This window comes from Aspergillus brasiliensis, assembly GCF_001889945.1.
Source record: "Aspergillus brasiliensis CBS 101740 unplaced genomic scaffold ASPBRscaffold_12, whole genome shotgun sequence".
Classification (NCBI taxonomy): Eukaryota; Fungi; Ascomycota; class Eurotiomycetes; order Eurotiales; family Aspergillaceae; genus Aspergillus; species Aspergillus brasiliensis.
In genome coordinates this window covers 25,785-44,218 of record NW_027137453.1, presented here as the reverse complement: position 1 = coordinate 44,218, position 18,434 = coordinate 25,785, and the positions used below count along the sequence as shown (strand labels likewise).

At 50.0% G+C, this 18,434-nt stretch overlaps 7 protein-coding genes and 1 non-coding gene across 8 annotated transcripts; 4 read left to right on the top strand and 4 right to left on the bottom strand.

The window, feature by feature from the left end:
- Positions 1–1,255: 1,255 nt before the first annotated feature.
- ASPBRDRAFT_57789 (FAD-dependent oxidoreductase) lies at positions 1,256–3,008 on the top strand (the record flags this gene model as incomplete). The annotated part of the gene is made up of 5 exons (XM_067627797.1): positions 1,256–1,548; positions 1,606–1,877; positions 1,938–2,296; positions 2,359–2,730; positions 2,925–3,008. The coding sequence occupies 5 exons, from the start codon at positions 1,256–1,258 to the stop codon at positions 3,006–3,008; spliced, it is 1,380 nt and encodes a 459-aa protein (XP_067475639.1).
- A 1,558-nt stretch (positions 3,009–4,566) lies between these two features.
- Positions 4,567–6,295, bottom strand: ASPBRDRAFT_32988 (MDR family MFS transporter; the record flags this gene model as incomplete). Its single annotated transcript, XM_067623069.1, has 2 exons — positions 4,567–5,971; positions 6,051–6,295. 2 exons carry the CDS (start codon positions 6,293–6,295, stop codon positions 4,567–4,569), a joined length of 1,650 nt encoding a protein of 549 aa, XP_067475638.1.
- Positions 6,296–6,793: 498 nt separating this feature from the next.
- ASPBRDRAFT_198825 (uncharacterized protein) lies at positions 6,794–7,129 on the top strand (the record flags this gene model as incomplete). The annotated part of the gene is made up of 1 exon (XM_067621243.1): positions 6,794–7,129. The coding sequence occupies one exon, from the start codon at positions 6,794–6,796 to the stop codon at positions 7,127–7,129; it is 336 nt and encodes a 111-aa protein (XP_067475637.1).
- Positions 7,130–8,068: 939 nt separating this feature from the next.
- Positions 8,069–9,157, bottom strand: ASPBRDRAFT_32986 (Zn(II)2Cys6 transcription factor domain-containing protein; the record flags this gene model as incomplete). Its single annotated transcript, XM_067623067.1, has 1 exon — positions 8,069–9,157. One exon carries the CDS (start codon positions 9,155–9,157, stop codon positions 8,069–8,071), a length of 1,089 nt encoding a protein of 362 aa, XP_067475636.1.
- A 2,802-nt stretch (positions 9,158–11,959) lies between these two features.
- On the top strand, positions 11,960–12,479 carry ASPBRDRAFT_198823 (uncharacterized protein; the record flags this gene model as incomplete). Its single annotated transcript, XM_067621242.1, has 2 exons — positions 11,960–12,185; positions 12,241–12,479. 2 exons carry the CDS (start codon positions 11,960–11,962, stop codon positions 12,477–12,479), a joined length of 465 nt encoding a protein of 154 aa, XP_067475635.1.
- Positions 12,480–13,740: 1,261 nt separating this feature from the next.
- On the top strand, positions 13,741–14,253 carry ASPBRDRAFT_198822 (uncharacterized protein; the record flags this gene model as incomplete). The annotated part of the gene is made up of 2 exons (XM_067621241.1): positions 13,741–13,966; positions 14,018–14,253. 2 exons carry the CDS (start codon positions 13,741–13,743, stop codon positions 14,251–14,253), a joined length of 462 nt encoding a protein of 153 aa, XP_067475634.1.
- A 786-nt stretch (positions 14,254–15,039) lies between these two features.
- On the bottom strand, positions 15,040–15,113 carry ASPBRDRAFT_t222. Its single transcript has one exon. It is a non-coding gene; the product is annotated as a tRNA-Ile (tRNA).
- Positions 15,114–16,043: 930 nt separating this feature from the next.
- ASPBRDRAFT_133288 (putative allergen Asp F4-like) lies at positions 16,044–17,162 on the bottom strand (the record flags this gene model as incomplete). Its single annotated transcript, XM_067618506.1, has 1 exon — positions 16,044–17,162. The coding sequence occupies one exon, from the start codon at positions 17,160–17,162 to the stop codon at positions 16,044–16,046; it is 1,119 nt and encodes a 372-aa protein (XP_067475633.1).
- Positions 17,163–18,434: the final 1,272 nt, after the last annotated feature.

Below are 18,434 nucleotides of genomic sequence, written 5' to 3'. Positions count from 1 at the left end.
TCATTTGCAACGGCCATTCTGCTGTCATTTCGCAGATACTGAACCTCACTAACATTACTAGGCTAAAGTAGAATATTCTTACTCCAATTGTAAACTTGTGGAAAGTCTGGTGTAAAGATATGGAGGCCGTGAAATTATGCAGATTCTACTGTAGACTTCTAGCCCAACTTCTGGGCAAGCTTCGCGCCAGAATGAGTTACATTAACTTTCGTAGCAAATTGCAGGTGACTTAGAAGCCTTGAGTGGACCTTTCCATGCATCTTCTGTCATACGACGCCGGCAAACTCCGATGAATTACAGCAAACATTGTAGCCATTCATATCCATGGCCAGAAATATGTGGCCAAATTGCCAATCTGTCTACACATATAACCCAGGACTTTTGATTGCAGCGTATGATTGGTAACTATGACTCAATATCGGCAGCTTGAGGTTTACAGGATTATGAGAGTACCTGCCGGATCTGGTATGACAATTTCTACACTCAATAACTCCAGCCCTATAAGTAACTATCACAGTATAAAAGATCTAAGGATCTTTAGGCGATCTTAGCGCTGCGATTGTATATCCAAGCATTTTACCGAGTACGGTCCTGGTCAACGAGGCAATCTGCCACCGGGGGTACAAAACTCCGACACTGTATCTTGCTCTCAGTCTACATGTAACAAGGGGGGCAATGGTTCCAGCCACGGACCAACTGGCTCTGCTGATTGACCGATTTAAATGCTTTCTACGTCAGGCAAGTATAGTGTTCAATCTGATGAAATGGACGTATATCGGATCTAATCTGCACGGAGGTTAGAAAATTCAAAAGTTGAGTATCACCAGGCACATTGGTATGTCAAAAACTAAGTGTAGCACAAAGAAAGATCAATCGACCTGACATCTATGCCGTTGTACTACAACCTGCAGGTACATTAATCACTGTGCCTCCAAGTTCGAACAAGCCTGCTTGGAGAGGAAAAGTTTGGTTAGCCCAGCCAGTAACTGTAAGACTTTCTCATATGACCAGCGATAGCTCGCAAACAACAAGTCCACCGGATTGTAAGCCTGAGCTGGAAGCCTTACGAGATAAGAAGATATGAGCTCCTCCAATCTACTGTTCTGTCACACAACTATTCTCCAATATGTCTCCCCTGAATATTGCCTGAACCTAGCACTTCTCAAACTTATACTCCCACACCAAAGCTTAACAAGTAAATTACATACCCAGAATCAGTGACAGTGTACTTTCGATACTGTCTTATCCAGGCATTATGACTACTTCTCAATTCACAGTCATAATAGTGGGAGGCGGGATTGCCGGTCTCACGCTAGCTCATTGTCTCCGACGAGTGAACATCAATCACATTGTACTCGAGAAAAGCAGTGACCTGTCACCACAAGGAGGCGCATCGATCGGGATCCTTCCTAACGGCGGTAGAATCCTGAACCAACTATCCCTTTACGAGCATATTGAGCAATTCATCGAACCTCTCGATACCGCACACATCACATTTCCAGATGGGTTCTCGTTCTCTAGCAGATTCCCAAGACTCCTCCATGAGCAGTAGGGTTTAGATCCCAAATATGTCTATATTGCCGAGGTCTGACCTGCTTACAACAGATGCGGCTACCCTATCGCGTTCTTCGATCGCCAAAAGTTACTCGAGGTCTTGCATACCCAGTACCCAGATCAATCAGGAATCCTTACGAATCAGAGGGTTACCGAAATCCGTCCGTCAGGAAGCCGTGTCGAGGTTATAACCGAAGCCGGTGAGAAGTACACAGGCGATATAGTGGTTGGTGCCGATGGCGTCCATAGCAAAGTACGCTCGGAGATGTGGAGAATAGCGGATGCCATACAGCCGGGATTCGTCACTCAGAGTGAGCGGAATAGTAATATTTTCCTCCCAATAATTGTTTGGGTTTTTTCTTTTTCTAACCTTTTTATTTCAGGCACGACAACTGAGTACTGCTGCATATTCGGCATTTCGTCCTGCGTGCCGACTCTAGAGATTGGAGATCAAATCAATGCTCTTCATGACAACCTCACCCTTATCATCTTTATTGGGAAAAACAAACGTGCTTTCTGGTTTGTGGTGAAAAAGCTTGATTATCCTGACAGACCCCGATTCGATGACGATTACATGGCTCGACTATGTGAGAAGATATCTAACCGCCACCTCACAAAAGATCTTACCTTTGGCCAGGTGTGGAGTACCCGAGTAGTTGCTTCGATGACGGCCTTAGAGGAGAATGTCTTTCGTACCTGGTTCCGTGGCCGCATTGTTTGCATTGGCGACAGTGTTCATAAGGTATGTTTCAAGGAGGGAGTTCCCTATATGATGTTTCTATTTGTGCTTACTCTGCGCTACAGATGACTCCTAACATTGGACAAGGAGCCAATCTAGCGATAGAGGATGCGGCAGTCCTGGCCAATCTTCTTCACGCGGCTGTCCTAAGGGCCAAACGACGGAGACTCTCGGACTCGGAAGTACAGGCCCTTCTTCAGGAATACTACTACACCCGCTATAGTCGGGTAAAGAGCGTCTATACCGCTTCACGATATATAACTCGCTTTCAGGCACGAGATGGTCTCCTGAATAGGGTGCTTGGGCGATATGTTGTTCCCTTTCTAGCAGATGTTCCGGCACTTGTAGGGATGGAGACTATTCATGGGAGTCCAACACTTAACTTTCTTCCGCTGCCAGAGAAGGACGGACCTGGGTGGAACAGACATAAGTACAGGGTAGGGGTTTATTCTGCAATGTTTTCCATTCTTTTGTTGGCCATTGCAATTTACATGCTGCAGGGTGAATAATATGGGACCTCTTCTTTCCATGATCGCCGAGAGATATTAGCTTACCGACCTGTACATATCGAAGTTATGTGCCAATCAAGATAGATGTCTATTTGTTTTGGCTATGTGGACACTTATTATAGATACATCTGCCTACTCCACGGAAGTATGATGAAGATTTCGTGAGATGCCCGTATACTTTTGCAATGAGCCTTCTGCTAGCATAAGACCAATACTCCTCCGGTTTACCAGCACTCAAATTCCGCTCCTTTTGGTCTCTATGATAAACTTGATTATTTTAGAATTACTTGCTCAATGCTATTTCACATTGGGTCACATAGCACAAAGGTGTCGTCAAACGCCGTACATCCATGTCGAAGCGATAATAACCCTGTCCCGCAACTAGACAATAACAACCACCAGCATTGCCACCACCGGTTTCACAACCTGCAGCATCGACCACCCAAAAGCTTCTACCTACCTACCTACCTGCAGTTTAGGTAAAAAAAAAAAAGAAAAACATACAACAGAAGGGATTCGCTGGTGGTCACCCACCAAACTACTAACCTCCCGGCGTGTGGCTTAAGTACGGCTGAGCGGACGGGAAGCCCTGTTTTCCACACCCTGTGGTCGTATGTACTTGATTATCTTGTGAGGAGCTCATGAATCGTAGTTCAGAGCTTTCAGACTTCTCAGACCTGTAGAAACCGGCAATTGTAGCAATGCGGTTGCTCGGAATGGTGGAGGTGGTGAAGCGATATTCCCTCTTCGGATGCTATTGTGGCAGATGGATGAAGACTTTTTGAGTAGCCGTTACGGGTACTCGGGTATATACACTGTCCAGGGGCTTGAACTGGTAGAATGTTTCGGATGCCATGGGGCTAGTATGCGTCGGCTTTCATTCGAATAGCTCGTAACTATCTAAAATGCAGAAGACGTTCGACAATCGAAGTGGTTAAATCTGCGGCGCTCACGATTCCATGTTTAGGGCAGAGTCCGGTTCCGTCCGCTGAAAATAATTCGGGGCGGAGTCGCGAACTTTTGTCCCATGTTCGGGAGGCAACAACCCCTTTGTCTCGGAGACATTTTGCACGCCCAGAACCTCGAATACTAGATACTCGGTGAGCTTGAAACCTCAATCTGAGGCTGAAGTGGTGATTGCATATTTAAAGGTGGCATTGGATCTATATTGTATGGATTCGCCCCGCGAGCTTGAGCTTGAGTCTTTCGACCTGATCGAGTGTGAAAACTGCATCTCAACTTAAAGGCCAACCCTAACACACAGACACAATGGGCTATAAGCTCCACACACCCAGCGATTCCCTCATTATCCCCCCCGTGCAGTGCGCAATTGTATGTCTGCCCAATAATCAGCTGGGTCACGTCCGCGACGCGCCCATCCCCCCTCTAGCTCCAGACATTGAAAATTGAGCAGGCATTAGATCATTTGCTGGAAGAGAAGCGTCATCTCTGGATTGCGAAGGGGGGGGGGGGGTGGTGCGTGCAGCGCAAGGTTGGTGCATGGCGTCTTCAGCAGAAGCTGTTTCAATTCCTGGATGAACAGTGGGACGTGAAGCGTAGTATCGGAGGCAAATAGCTTGATATTCCGTACGATGACGATTTGTATTGGGGGTTATCTAGGCACTAATTACCTCTACACTGGGAAAGGATAAATCAACACGCGACTACCAAAACATCACCCACCCCCCGAAAAAGTCAACAACATTTCTCGGTATTGACTCCCAAGCTTGCTTGTAACCAACTTGGTCGTCTGGAAAAGACAATTCAAGCAGGGGATACATCCTTAGCTTCCTTCTCCTTCAACCCGTACTCCGTCTCCAAGTGCGACCGCAACTTGAAATTCTTCTCCAAGAAGCAAAGCAAAAAGGACAGCCCGGAGAACCCGATGGAGACCTGCCAAACCACTCGCAGGCTGCGGGAATAGACATCGATGGTTTCCGATCGCACCTGGGCGGGGAGGGCACTGATGGTCGCACTCGAGGCGTAGGAGTACGCATTCCCACCGCTAAGCATGTTCCGTACCGAGCTATCGCTGATGGACGACGCAGCATACTTGTCGAATTGATTGTTGAAGATGGCGGCCGGCACGGACAGGCCCCAGATAATGCCGAAGCTACGGACGAACGCCCAGAGCGCCGTGGACGTCGCCGTGTCGTTCTCCTCGAGCCCGGCCTGAACCGCGGGGAGAAGAACGGGCATGATGATCCCGGCGCCAAAGGCAGCGACCATCTGCGTCAGGGTCCACGCGGCGGTGGAGGAGTGCGGACCTAGCACCGTGAAGGTGCCGAGGCCGATGGTGAGCAGCGCAAAGCCGACGATGTGAAGCACTTTGTAGTTGCTGGTCTTGGAAAGAATCGCACCGGACACTCCAGCAACGGGAATCATCGAGATCACGGTGGGGAGGAGCTGGACGCCGGAGCGTTCGGGGGATGACTGGAGCACCGCCTGAAAGTAGACCGGAAGCATGTACAAGATCCAGAAGCTGAGAAGGCCGTGCATGAAAGTATTGAAGAACGCGATAATGGAAGTACGGTTGCTGAACAGTCTCAACGGGGTAGTCGGTTCTTTTACAAAGGGGGCCGCTTGATAGAGGACGAACGCTGGGATTCCCAGGAGACCGATAATCAGTGGCGCGAGGACGTGGCCTGAGGACCAAGGATAACGCGTGCCGCCCCAACTGAGCGCAATCAGAATCGATACAATGGCACCGACGAGCAGCAGGTTTCCGAGGTAGTCCAGGCGCTTCAGCTTCGTCCCCATGGACATCTCGCGGTTGTAGTTCACTTGCAGGAACAGGATGAGTAGACCCAGACCTAACCCTCCAATAGGAAGATTGAGGTAGAAGACCCATCGCCAGGTCGTGCTGCTGACAATAGCACCGCCGATGAATGGGCCCAGTGAGGTACCCACGGCAAAGACAACAAAAAGCAGACCAATGTATGCGCCTCGTTGCGTCAGGGGGACCAGGTCGCAGATGATGAGATCGATGAGCATGTTAATTCCGCCTCCTCCAACGCCTTGAACAGCACGACCAGCGATGAGCATGGCCGCGCTTGAGGCACCACCACAAAGACCACTGCCGAGGATGAAGAGGACGACGGAGAAGATCATAGGATAGCGGCGGCCGAAAACATTGGCGAGTTGCCCGTAGAGCGGCTGGAACGCTGCGCTGTGCAGAATAAGAACCCATTAGACTCTGGGATCGATGGAATAGCTTGTGCAATCGAGGTAGGTAGCTTTTCACTTACGTGGTCAGGAAGTAGGCATTGGATACCCAAGGGTAATTATCGCCAATGTGTAGGTCCGCGACAATGGTAGGAAGAGCCGTGGAGGTGACGGTTCCTTCCAGAGCGGCCAGCAGAGAAGTCACACACAGCGCAACAAAGACCAACCAGAACCGAAAATCATGGTTGAAGTTCAACTTTGTCGCATCGTCTAAGACCTCGGCTGGTGGCGTATCAACCGAGTCGGGGGGACTGTTCGTCGGTTCCATAGCATTTCCTTAGCGAATGGGAAAGCCGGGGTGTGCAATGGTTAGAAGATTTGAATTGTCTGGGATTGAAGCAAAGCAAAGGAAAGAGAATTTCTTGAGAAAATTCATCTCCGCGCCCTTTTTGAGCTGATCGGAGACATTTCGCAGAGTTGTTGGTTTGCAAGTCCGAAGCTGCAGTTGGGGCTTTGCAAAATGTCCCCGAACTCGCTGCCTCAGGCAGAGATCCAGATTGTCACGAATGCACCTGTCACTCTACTATCTTACTAACAGCTTTCACGTCAACTCGATCGACTCGCTAAGCTAGCGTAATTGCGAAAACAAATTCATTCTATCTAGTCAATGGTTTCGGCTTTGGTTTCCCGAACCCGAGATGATAGAGATGATATCTCATCGAGGTTGGCATAATATATAATACGGTGACCGTAAGTGCTGAGCAAGTCAGAGAATGTCAACAACAACCTATCAACCTACCAAGGCTCGCATTTTTACAGTGATACAATGCCTCCTGAGCCCATCGCAATCATTGGCAGTGGCTGTCGATTTCCCGGACAGGCGGATTCGCCCGCCAAGCTCTGGGGACTTCTATCCAAACCCCAGGACGTCCTGCGCGAGATCCCAGCGGAACGCTATAATGCAGCAGGCTTCTATCACCCGGATAGGCTGCATCACGGCTCCAGCAATATGCGACAGGCCTATACGTTGACGGAAGATGTACGGACGTTCGACGCCAGCTTCTTCCAGATTAGCGCCAATGAGGCGGCGGCGATCGATCCCCAACAGAGGCTTCTACTCGAGGTGGTCTACGAATCCATTCAAACAAATGCCGATATCTGATTAGCTAGTTAGATTAGGATTACTGTCTTCTACTACTACTGCTACTAGGGTAGTCGAGCCAGTGGCCCTAGTACTGGCCCTAGCACTGGCTCTGGTACTGGTCCTGGCCCCTACCGCGCTTGAGTATCTCTTATAATACTTCTTTTAGTAATCTTGAAGCAGTTATTAGCGCTGCGAGATCTTCCACGATGTTGTACGATATCAGAATCTTATATATAAAGAATTTAGTAAGTAGGGATTGACTGGGATCCTCGCTTATAGTACGCCGTCTGTACGGTGATACATGCCGTCCAAATAGCGCCCGCCTAAAGCAATTAAACTAAGAGATTAAGGAAATAGGAATCAGTGGGAACCCCTTTTCTTTACCACCTTGCTACTACCTGAAGCGGTAGGCACTTCTCGCTCTACTGACTAGGAAGGCATCCGACAGTACGAGATGGGGGAAACCTCTTTACAGACAGGTATCATTGATACACTTGCGGATTTTCTTGATGAGCAACCGCGACGGGGCCAATCGAGCGGCCCGCCCGCCGCCCCCCGTGGAACCCGCCGTTCCGTCGGGAAAGGCCGGTCCGCGCCCACTGCGGGCCTCCTGCTGGGCCAGAGCCTCCAAAAGTGATATATACGTCCCGGGAGCGGAAAGGACATGGCCCGCGCCTGTCAACAGGATCTCCACCCCCCGATCGATACGTTCAAGCAAATCGCAGCTCAGCTGCAGAACAGTGGTAATCTGCAGTACTCCATCCAACTTCAACATCGACCCATTCAAATGCACATCCGAGAAAGGCACGGGGCCCGAGAAATTCTCCAGCACCGCAAGTGGGCCGGTCAGATTGCCGGCAGGGGTGTATCGCGCCACCAAGGATCGGACAGAGGTATACAGATCCGTGAGTACACTGCGGTGCAGACGGACAAGCAGCACATGGCACGTTGCGATGGTTAGACAGATTGGAAATTGGGTCTGGCACGCCGGGGGAAGGCCCGGTCGCTGTCCTCGACGTTTCTATTATCAGGGTGGCCTTTGCTGCCGCTCGGGCTACCTTTCTCCTGGCTTCCTCGCGACCATGCTCGATTACGCCTGTGGCCGGATGAGGAAGGGGAAGGGGCTGACGGATGGTCGAAAGCAGGAAGTGTGAGCCCGGAGGCGGTGTCCGAGACTGGAGCTGAAGCTGGGCGATCATGGCTAGGGTACATGAGGTCATCGTCGTCCGAATCGCGGGAGCCGTCGGTGGCAGCACAATCCGGGGGTGGAATGCTGCAGACAGACTCTCGATAGGAGGAGACAAAGGCTTGAATGATTTCTAAGAAGGTTTGTGAGCAGCGCATCATCTGATGCATCGGATGGTCACTCTGTGTGTTTGCGACGTCGGGCAAGCGCGATTCAAAGGCGTGCGTGTCAGGCGAAGAGCCATTGGTAGAGGGATCGGACCGGTTTGTCACCTGAAAGTCACTTTCAATTCGATATACGTGTTCCAGGAGTGTGCTGTGGAGCTTCCACAAGCGCTCGACATTCTGCTCCTGAGGGTTTACATTGACGGCTGCGTCGGGCTGCGACGAGCCCATGGCCAAGTCGGCGAAGGCAGATGCGTCGAAGACATCCAGGTTGGGAAAATCGAGGCCATACCCCAGGTCTCCGGCATCGAAGCCCAGTGCGGGTATATCATTGACCGCATCCACTTCCGGCATGCCGAGGCCGGGCAATTGCTGGACAGTGGGACAGGAGGGTGGGGTTGAAGAGTCAGTCCCGGTCTCCTTGAGTCGTGGGTCCACGGACGTCTTGCTTGATTTGCGACAGTACCGGGGTTTGGGATTCAAGGAACGCGGTCGACCCATGGGCATGGGAGCACTAGTGACACAAGTCAACTGGTTCCGAGCACAGCGATCACAGGCGATCGACGTATCTGTCCGGTGGGCTGTCCGATCACAGCGGAGCTTCTGACTGCGACACCGGTCACAGGCGTGGCGTCGGAACGGCTTTGACTTCCGACTCCCGCTATCGGATTCAGCCTGTGGTGTAGATTGATCCATTGAGATATGAGATAGAGAGTAATCTGAGAGGGATGATCCCGAGCTACTTAATTAGAGTCGTAAAGTGAGTGCCCAGAGGAATGACTGGGAATGGGTGTCTACCTACCTAGTAAATTGGTACTAGTGTTGGTAGCAAACATCCCGAAATGCTAGTCTTTGTCTTTGATCACACCGCCTGCTCATTACAGCTTGAAAACGGGAGGGCGGGGTAGCCAAACTACGCTGATAACAAGTATCAAGTGTACATAACTTAGTGCTTACGCGAGCCACACAGCCCAGACTGGGACGAGGCCGAAGGGCGGAGGTATGTACTCCATAATAGTAGCAGTATTGAATTAAATACCGGTGGCCGGGTGGTGTAGTGGCCATCACCCTGGCTGGCACTGAAGAGACATCTGATGGTTAGAGCCCTATCTATATCTATAATACAGTGCAGTGGGTGAATCCTGCGGCTGCCAACTTTTAAATTGGGGGATTATCTTCAGAGTAACCCTAGTTAGAGGACCACATTGGAAAAGGGGTGACTGGATATACATCCAGTGCTAGGAAGGATGTATATCCTTATTAAATTATACATAAGTGTTTATAGCCGGTCTACTAGTCGCGCACACAGCAAGCCACTTCAACCACTCAACTACTTTCTCCGACTACGCAGCTCATCCATCGTATAGCTGACACAATCTCGCAAGGCTGCAAGTAATTAATCTCCAACAGTCGTCCTACTCTTTTGAGCTAGGTAGGGAAGTTCTCTTCCTTGTAGGATATAAGTCGTCCTCTCGTTTCAACATAAGTTATGTCACGTAAGAACGACTTGTCGACCGCCACTGCCCGCAGAATCACCTGTTTGGCCCTTCAGCACAACTTGGCCAGGTAGCCATAGCAAGCTAGCTAGTCAATATTCTAAGTAGATGGTGTGGCTTTCTAATTAAGCTTAATTCACAGATTAAGTAGCTGATCAGGAATAATAGATAATAATACTATCCAATCACCATGTTTTCCAGATCTGGAGTTCTATCCATGCGCATGAACCCTTCTGGCACGCGCGACATTCCCACATTCATCGACGAGCTTGCCAAACATGAAACGAACAGCTGCCATTCAAAGGGCGACTCTGAGAGTACAGTTTCCGACGCTTCGACACTTCAAGACAATGAGCAATCTTCGAAACCCAAGCGTGGCCTCCTCAGTAGGCTCATTTCCTCCTCCACCTCCGCGAGTCAAAATACAGTCAAAGAGTAGATGAGGGAAGATGACTGTCCTTGGTCATCTCTTGGACTCTCTCTCTCTTCGAGTTGAGCGCATCTGAAAGGGTGGTTGTGGTTTCTCGGTATCCTCTGTTCAATGTGTGGCCTGTTACAATATTCCTATCGTCAGGGGTGTGGCGATCAATATTCAATGTGGTCAATGAATATTCTGGTATCAGCGCTAGTTGACTTGTTGGTCAGTATGCGCATTATCTGGTTGTTGGCGGGGCAGAGTCTATTCAGAGAAGCGAACTATTACCATATCATCCTAATTAATTATTAATGTTTATAGACAGTCTACTCTCTATCTTTCCTTTATTTTGATTTCTATCAGACATTCATTCTAATACTGACGTCTCTACGCCCACATGGCACAGACGATGTAATATGACTAATTACTTATCTCCTTTGCTGTTACCAGAGGTGTCCATATAACACTTATCTCAGCTGGAAGGAGGCAAATTATCACACGCGGATATCTAAATAGCGCATCGATGCCATTATTGTCAGGTAGGCCTGCAGGCGTGACTGACTAGATATACTAGGCGGTGCAGGCGCAGCGCATGATGTGGCTCCATCAGAGAACCACCCCGTATACTTCATTTCAAGATAGCCTATGCGACTATGCGACTGGTGTGTTTGTGCAAGGGTGTGCTTACGGGGCTATTCATGATGCTCTGTTCTTAAGACCACAGACGCCTGGTGCACTGACCGCTTGGTGCTTGAACGCAAGGCTGCCTAGTAGGCGGCGTCAACATGGGTGTATGGGAAGACTGTGATACCCATCAAATTAGGTAACCTCCTCGTTACATATCGACGATAACTACCCTGATGACTCTTCCAACTATTTAGCGAAACTCAAATACTCGTGAGATATTCGCTTTACACACGTGAATCTCTGGCTGATGCAATCGGGGATACTACCGTCGTAATTGATTAGCTCTAGCTCTAGCCGCCAACCGCTAGTGCCCGGTCGATTTCACAGTGTCGTTAATGTGGGTTTGATTGGACTACAATCCATGCTCCAAGGCAGACTATTCGGGTGGGGTTGCTGCTAGGCATGATTTCGACTCAGCCTTTGCGGGGTCGATGGGCTAACCCGCGAGGCTGAGTTGCTTGACTTGCCAGGTTACGGACTTTTCACCTTAAGACAGCGATGCAAGATAACTCACATCTTGACCACGGGAACGGGCCAAGGTCTCATAGAACTAGCAGAGGGAGGTATTTGCTGGCAGTTGAAGCATCTGAAAGGTTAGAGAACGAAGTAACCTCTTGTATGATAATGGGGTCATTGTGAGAAACCCAGGATACCCGAGCAAAGCTGAATCATGCAAGGCTAGATAGTTGGCGCAGCACACATGCAGCACATCACATGAAAGTCCCCTCTTCCCCTCTTCCCCATGAAAGGGGTATAAAAGTCCAACCTCCTCGCATTCAATTGTTCCTCCTCATCTGTCCCTCATCAACGTAACCCCTGTTACAAATCTCATTTCTCATATATCGCTTCGAACGCTCTTTTTCTCGCTACAAATACACCAAGGAATCCCACAACAGCAAAATGGCTTCGCTTTCACTTCTTGCAGAAAAGGTCCAGACGCTCGAAAGCCATATTGGCTACACCTTCAATGACCCGAAGCGTGCAATGGAAGCACTAGTCGCTGCTGGGGTTTATATGCCTGGATTACTCAACCGCACGGATGGTCACAAGGACCTTGCTCTTGTTGGAGATGCTATTCTCAGAACAATTCTGGTGCTGGATGGATATGGAGCTGGAAAATGCAGAGGTAAATCTATTCTATCCCATTTGACCATTATCCACAATCTCATTCCTTGTGTCAGACTTCACCAACAGAATCCTCTCAACGAAGGCCGGCAACGCGTATATTACACAGGCCGGACGTAACCTGGGCCTTGATAAACTTGTCGTTGTCAGTCCCGCTCAGGCCGGAATGGTATCCGACAAAGTCATGGCCAGCGCCGTTGAAGCTATCATCGGAGCTGTCTATATGGACAGTAATGGCTCGATTGAAAGTGTGCGGCCTGTCCTCACTACTTTGGGCCTCGACTGGCCCGCTTGAGCTCCATGACTTTGCGTGAACTACCTATGCAAAGTGGCGTGACTTAGATGCTAGTTGCTAACTAGTTGGGCGTCCAAAGGCCCTCCAGACCCCTTCTATGAGGAATATCTTCTTGCCAGTCAGTACGGCGGGGCTTAGACAGGATGACTATCTTCCGCCGATCCTGTCTGGCATGGGGACGGTCCTCATAGATGGGCTCCGGATCGCGCAGCGGGCCTTTGTACGCCAAGCTGGCCGGGAATGGCCTCGAAGGCCACGAGACAATGTCTATGTGGTTCGACTGAACAGACTTGAACATATAGTCTATGTTCTGTGTGAGAATGGTCTTCTGGGGATGGGAAATTGTTCGTTGATAAGGGGATGTGGATGATCTTGATGCGGTGTGTTTTTGCGATTGATTTATGAGACAGCTGTGCTCCCAAATTTGTCACTCGTTGTACAGTATCAGTCTCACTAGTATATGGTTCTCGGTGGAATTGCACAGAGATCATTATCATAAAATAAAAATATTATTTGAGCTATCGTCAGAGGTTCGGTTATTCAACATCTGACATGGCCGATGAATATTCCGGTTTCGCGCTAGTTAGTACTTCGTTGATCGGTGTGCGCATCATTTAGGTAGTAAGTGGCAGTCTATCGGATAGAATCTGGGCTATGCTATCTGTGTGACGAACAAGCTTGCTACCAGGCTGGGAGAGCGGCTAGACATGACTGCAAATTGCCCTTCGCGCGATTAATAGGCTAACCCGCGAGGCTGAGACTGATTACCGGGTGTCCAACTACGCAGCTCCAATGATAATACGAGAAAGGTTGGTTTATTCATAGCCTATCCAGTCCAGAGAGCTATATGTCAGTATAGGGTATATCTTGACATGTCCAAAAGCGTGGAGCTTGAGCAGTGGTATCACAATCTCTGGTACGGTTACAGGTCTTTGTGGGGAGCTTTAGCACATTCCAGCATAACCGATTGACCAACCACCATATTACCGTGGCTCATGCAGGTATGCTGCAATAGTTGTAAGGGATTGCCGCAAGGCTGGTGTGCCCAACACATCAACACATGCAGCACATCACATGATGGTCATCAAGGGAGGATTTTAAAAGATCGACGCATCCCCCCGCATACGATCTTTCCTCCTCACCCTTCCCCTTCCCCTACGAAGCTGACCACCATTACTACTAGCATTTCTTTCTAATCCAGCCTATTCTAGTCTTTGAAATTGACCTATACGGAACTAGCATAAGCAATCCACTACACATTATGCCTTCACTGCCAGTTATTACCGACAGGGTCGAGAGCTTGCAACACATCATCGGGTACACCTTCAATGACCCAAAGCATGCAATGGAAGCACTGGTAGCTCCTGGGAATTACATTCCCGGTTTCATTAACCGCATGAGCGGTAATAAGGATCTTGCCCAACTTGGGGAATCCGTTCTGAAGATGACCCTTATCTTGGACGGATACGAAGCCGGAAAGAGCAGAGGTAATCCTTAGCTGCTGCATATCACAACTACATGCTTACCGTCTACATCAGAGTCCATCGATCAGGAAATCAAAGCAAACTCCAAAAATCATCTCACGGCCGTCGGTTTCAATCTCGGTTTAGACGCATTTGTCATTGTCAATCCCGCCCAGGGACGAGTCGTGTCCACCGGAGTCATGGCCGAAACCATCCAGGCTCTCATCGGAGCTGTCTTCATCGACAGTGGGCACTCGGTTGAAACCGTCCGACCACTTGTTGCTAAGCTCGGTCTCGGCTGGCCGGCTTGAATGCAATGAGTTACTTTGAACTATCTTAGTGGTAACGTTTAATCCCCTCCTTCGATGAGAATTGGGATATCTATGCGAATTAACGTGACGTGGAAATTTAGTACCTTACCTGCAGGGCGCTCGGGGGCCGCGTGTTTGGGCCCGAGTCTCCGCTGTGGGGAAGCTCCTCTTGTCATCCATGAACAGCGAAACTTAGGCACAAAATGCGATGTTTCGCTGATTTTGAATGGCATCAGGAGCCCCCCATGGGGGATTTTCGGGCCCGAACAGTTGGCCCCCAAGCGCCCGGCTGGCCAGGGACATCCTGAGCCACGTAACAGTGACGGTGTGGTTAGAGGTGAGCGGAGTGGCTAATTCCAGTTGGGTTGTTAGGTATGTGGCTACAACGATAGTACTCTCGGCGACGGACGGAGGCTGAGGATGGGAGAATGCTTGAATTGCTGGGATCTATGGTTGTTTTTGTGTTTCGTCAGAGAACTGTGCTTCAAACCTTGTCGCTCCTTGCACGATCTTGCTCCATGAATGTTGCAACTTATAGTTTCCATGAAAACGTGGTGCGTTCAGATTGTCCATCGCTGTGCGTCCTCACTCGCATATATTGGCTACATGGAATAGAGAGCCCACGTAGAGCTCTTATAGTAACACCACATTCTAGCTTTAATTTTAAAAAAATTTCCAAAGATATTTACTCCCTTCATGCCGTGTAGAGCAACGTAAAGAAAGACACACGGACAGAGACCAAGTTGTGGAGCACACACGTAAGAAAAAAGAAAATAGACAAAAAGATGGTCCCAGAGGGGCTCGAACCCTCGACTTTGACGTTATTAGCGTCACGCTCTAACCAACTGAGCTATGGGACCCGGTTGATATATACCCCAATGACTTTAGGCTCTATAAGCCAACTTAATATTCTGTGAGAAAATCTCGTTTTGATTCACTCCATCCCCAACGACAATCACGAAATGACGGCCCAACAGCATCAATCAGGCAAAGGACGAGCAAATTCCGAGTTCTATACTAGTAGATTCATAATTACAACTAAGTGGTTGGTTGACTGTGGGTGTCTAATTTATACCATATCTGTTCAACCAAGTAATGAGTGAATGCGCGCTGAATGTTATAGTAAGTAGTATATAGTTAGTACAGTGGAACAAGCCATCTTTCACCGGTCCAAATTCGGCATCATGTTCATGCTACTAGTATACTACTAGTATGCAGTGTTAGTTTTCCATCACCAGTGAGCTGATAGAATTATCCTCAATCATCCAAAATTGCTTTACGTCCAGAATCACTCGAATCGCTGGAATTATTCCACCAAGAGGTAAAAAGTGGTAAGAATCCTCTGGCACAGCGGCAGCGATCCGAGCCTTCCGAGCCTCGTCTGTAAAGTGCAGCGAGTCTCACCGCCGCCGATCCTCGATCAGCAACTCCTTCTCACAGTTCACATCCAAACAGATCTCTAGACTGTTGCTCCACTCCACCGCGATCGGATCAGCGTACCTAATCCCCGGTTTCAATGTGAGACATTCGATGATCGATCAGCAGTATATAGATAGACTAATAACACCACTCCTTTTACACCTACTTACTACTTACCAGCTACTATTATCATAGCATGATACCATATCGAGCAATAATAGTTAATCGCAACTATGTATATTTTCACGAATGCAACATCCGGTATATATACAACAGTATCAACAAACAAAAAAAAAAAAAACAAACAAGAAGTCAAGAGGTATCTACATCCACATCGACATCCACATCAACAAATGAAGAGAAAAACAGCCCTAGCTATAATCAATCTCCACGGTCAAGCGCACGGCACCCGACGACACCGTCCCACCAATACCATCAACGGACGCCTCCGCGCTCGTATACGCATTCACAACCGTCTCCGCATCCGTGGTGATATACGAGCACTGCTTATCCGAGTACTGACAAATGCGCATACCCTGCACCGTCTGATCGGCATTCTGGGCCTGAATCGCCGAGACATCCCAACCGGACCAGGCATCATTATCCGTATCTCCGAAGTCGAACTCGCCCCACGTGCAAGAGTAACCGCCATAATCATCCGTCGGGAGACTATCGCCCTCCGCGGCACCCCAGCCACCTTGGCTGTTCTCGTCGAAGGCAACGTACTTGGTGGCGCCCTTCGCCAGAGTGAAGTTCAAGGCGGAGTGGCCGTACCATCCGTCCATCTTTCCATCGGGGCCGATCTTGTTCCAGAAACTGACGAACCAGTCCGCCGTGTTGCTGCCTTCCATTCGGATCACGTACTTGTATTGCCAGGCTTCGCTGGCGCTCACTTCTTGGATGTTGCTGCCCCAGGGGCTGCCCACGTTGCCGCTGTAGGTGACGCCGCTGCTGCTGCTGTTGGTGCGGGCGCCGAATCCGGCGGTCGAGTAGACTCCGTTGGTGGGGGTTGCCGTCCAGGCCTCGCTGTCGGTGGTGCTGGCCGCGGTGGTGCTAGCAGCCGTCTGGGAGGCGGCGGTAGTAGCCTCGGTGCTGGTGGAGGTGGAGGTGGTGGTGGTGCTGGTGTGGTCGTCGCCTAGACCCAAGCCTAGAGAGAGGGAGAGTCCCAGGCTGGCGCTGATGGCGAGGTCCTCGTCCACGTCGACTTCCACGAAGGCACCGGCGGCGGCGGTGGTGGTGGCAGCCTCGGCAGTGGTGCTGGTGGTGGTAGTTACGGCCTCGGCAACCTCGGTGGGTTGGCCGTAGACGGTGGTGGTGAGGGTGACGTGCTCGATGTTGACGACGGTGTGCACCTCGACTTCGACGTCACGGGCGGCCACATGAGCCTCCTGGGCGTGACCGTGACCGTGTTGACGGCGCTGATGGCCGTGAGTGCGAGCCAGGGCCGATTCGGCGATGGCAGCGCACAGAATGAGTGACTTCCACTGCATGGTGGAGAATATGATGTTCAGACCAGTGAGTCAATCAGTGAGGTCTGTATCCGCTGGATAAAGGGGGAGAGTTGGTAGGTCCCCGAAAGGAAAGCAGAAGTGTTTTCACGGTGTGTTTCTAACACCGGTCCAAAAGGAATGACTGGATATTGCAAAGCAACAACAATAAGGAGAGTGTGTGTGTGCTATGAATGATACGAAAATAGAGAAGGGTCTGCAAGACAACCGGGGCGACTTGGGTAGGTATATAGACGGACCGCGCCCTAACCGGCCCCCTCTCCCCGTCTAGACTGTCTGCCTTTTCTCTCTCTCTCCGGGGGAGAAGGGTGGGTTTGCTGGTGTGGCCTCGATCAAGAGGAAGTGGAGACAGGCAGCGCAAAAGGAATCGTCAGCATTGGGCCAAGGCAGGCGCCGCCATGGTGGGAAAAAAAAAAGTGACGAGTGTACTGGACTAGTGCCAGCACCTGTGCGTCTGGACTGGGCCGACTAAAGAGAAGCCGAAGGTCAATAGCCCCGTTTAGGGCAGTGAAACGGAGGGCGGCGGCGATGGTCTGAAACGCAGGACAGCCATGGCGCGAGCGAACGAGGATGCGTCGAAGCGAACGCGATGGGCTTCGTTGGCGGATGGGGCTTTTTGTAGATTCCGCCAGCCAATGTTGTTATTGTTTTTTTGCCTATTATTTTGCCTATTTTTTCTTATTCTGTTCATGGGGGAGTCCACCATCCAGGCACTCTGGCATGCCATCCCATCTATCCATCCAATACGGTCGATTTGCTCCCCACGTAATCTGGCCCCCTTGCGTCGTCAACCGTGGTGCAGCCCGAGACTGCAGCGGTCTGGCAGGGAGACTTAGAGACCGCCGTCAGCTGGAAGCAGCGCCATGTGGTCTGGTGGGTGGTTGCTCGGACGAATGGCAGCATTCCGGTACCTGTTTGTGATATTTGGGGAAGTTTAATCCTGAACGCCACGATAGTGGTTGTACTCCATAGGATGTGGGTCAGACCTCTACAGTCAACAGTGCACCAAGGAGTATCTATCTACAGTTTGATACCAATTATTAGATTACAAATGTGACAACTGACAAGCAAAATGGGTGAGAAAAAGAAAGAAAAGTGCCTGCGGGATTGTTGATAGGTAGGTAGGTAGATAGTGTGGATGCCGACATCCGAGCAACGTAGTCTTCAACTAGGCAGAGAGATTCAACCGCCTGAGAGTGGAGAGATGAAGACGCAAGAATTGGCGCCGGGCGGAGTTAAGCATCGACTAGTGCT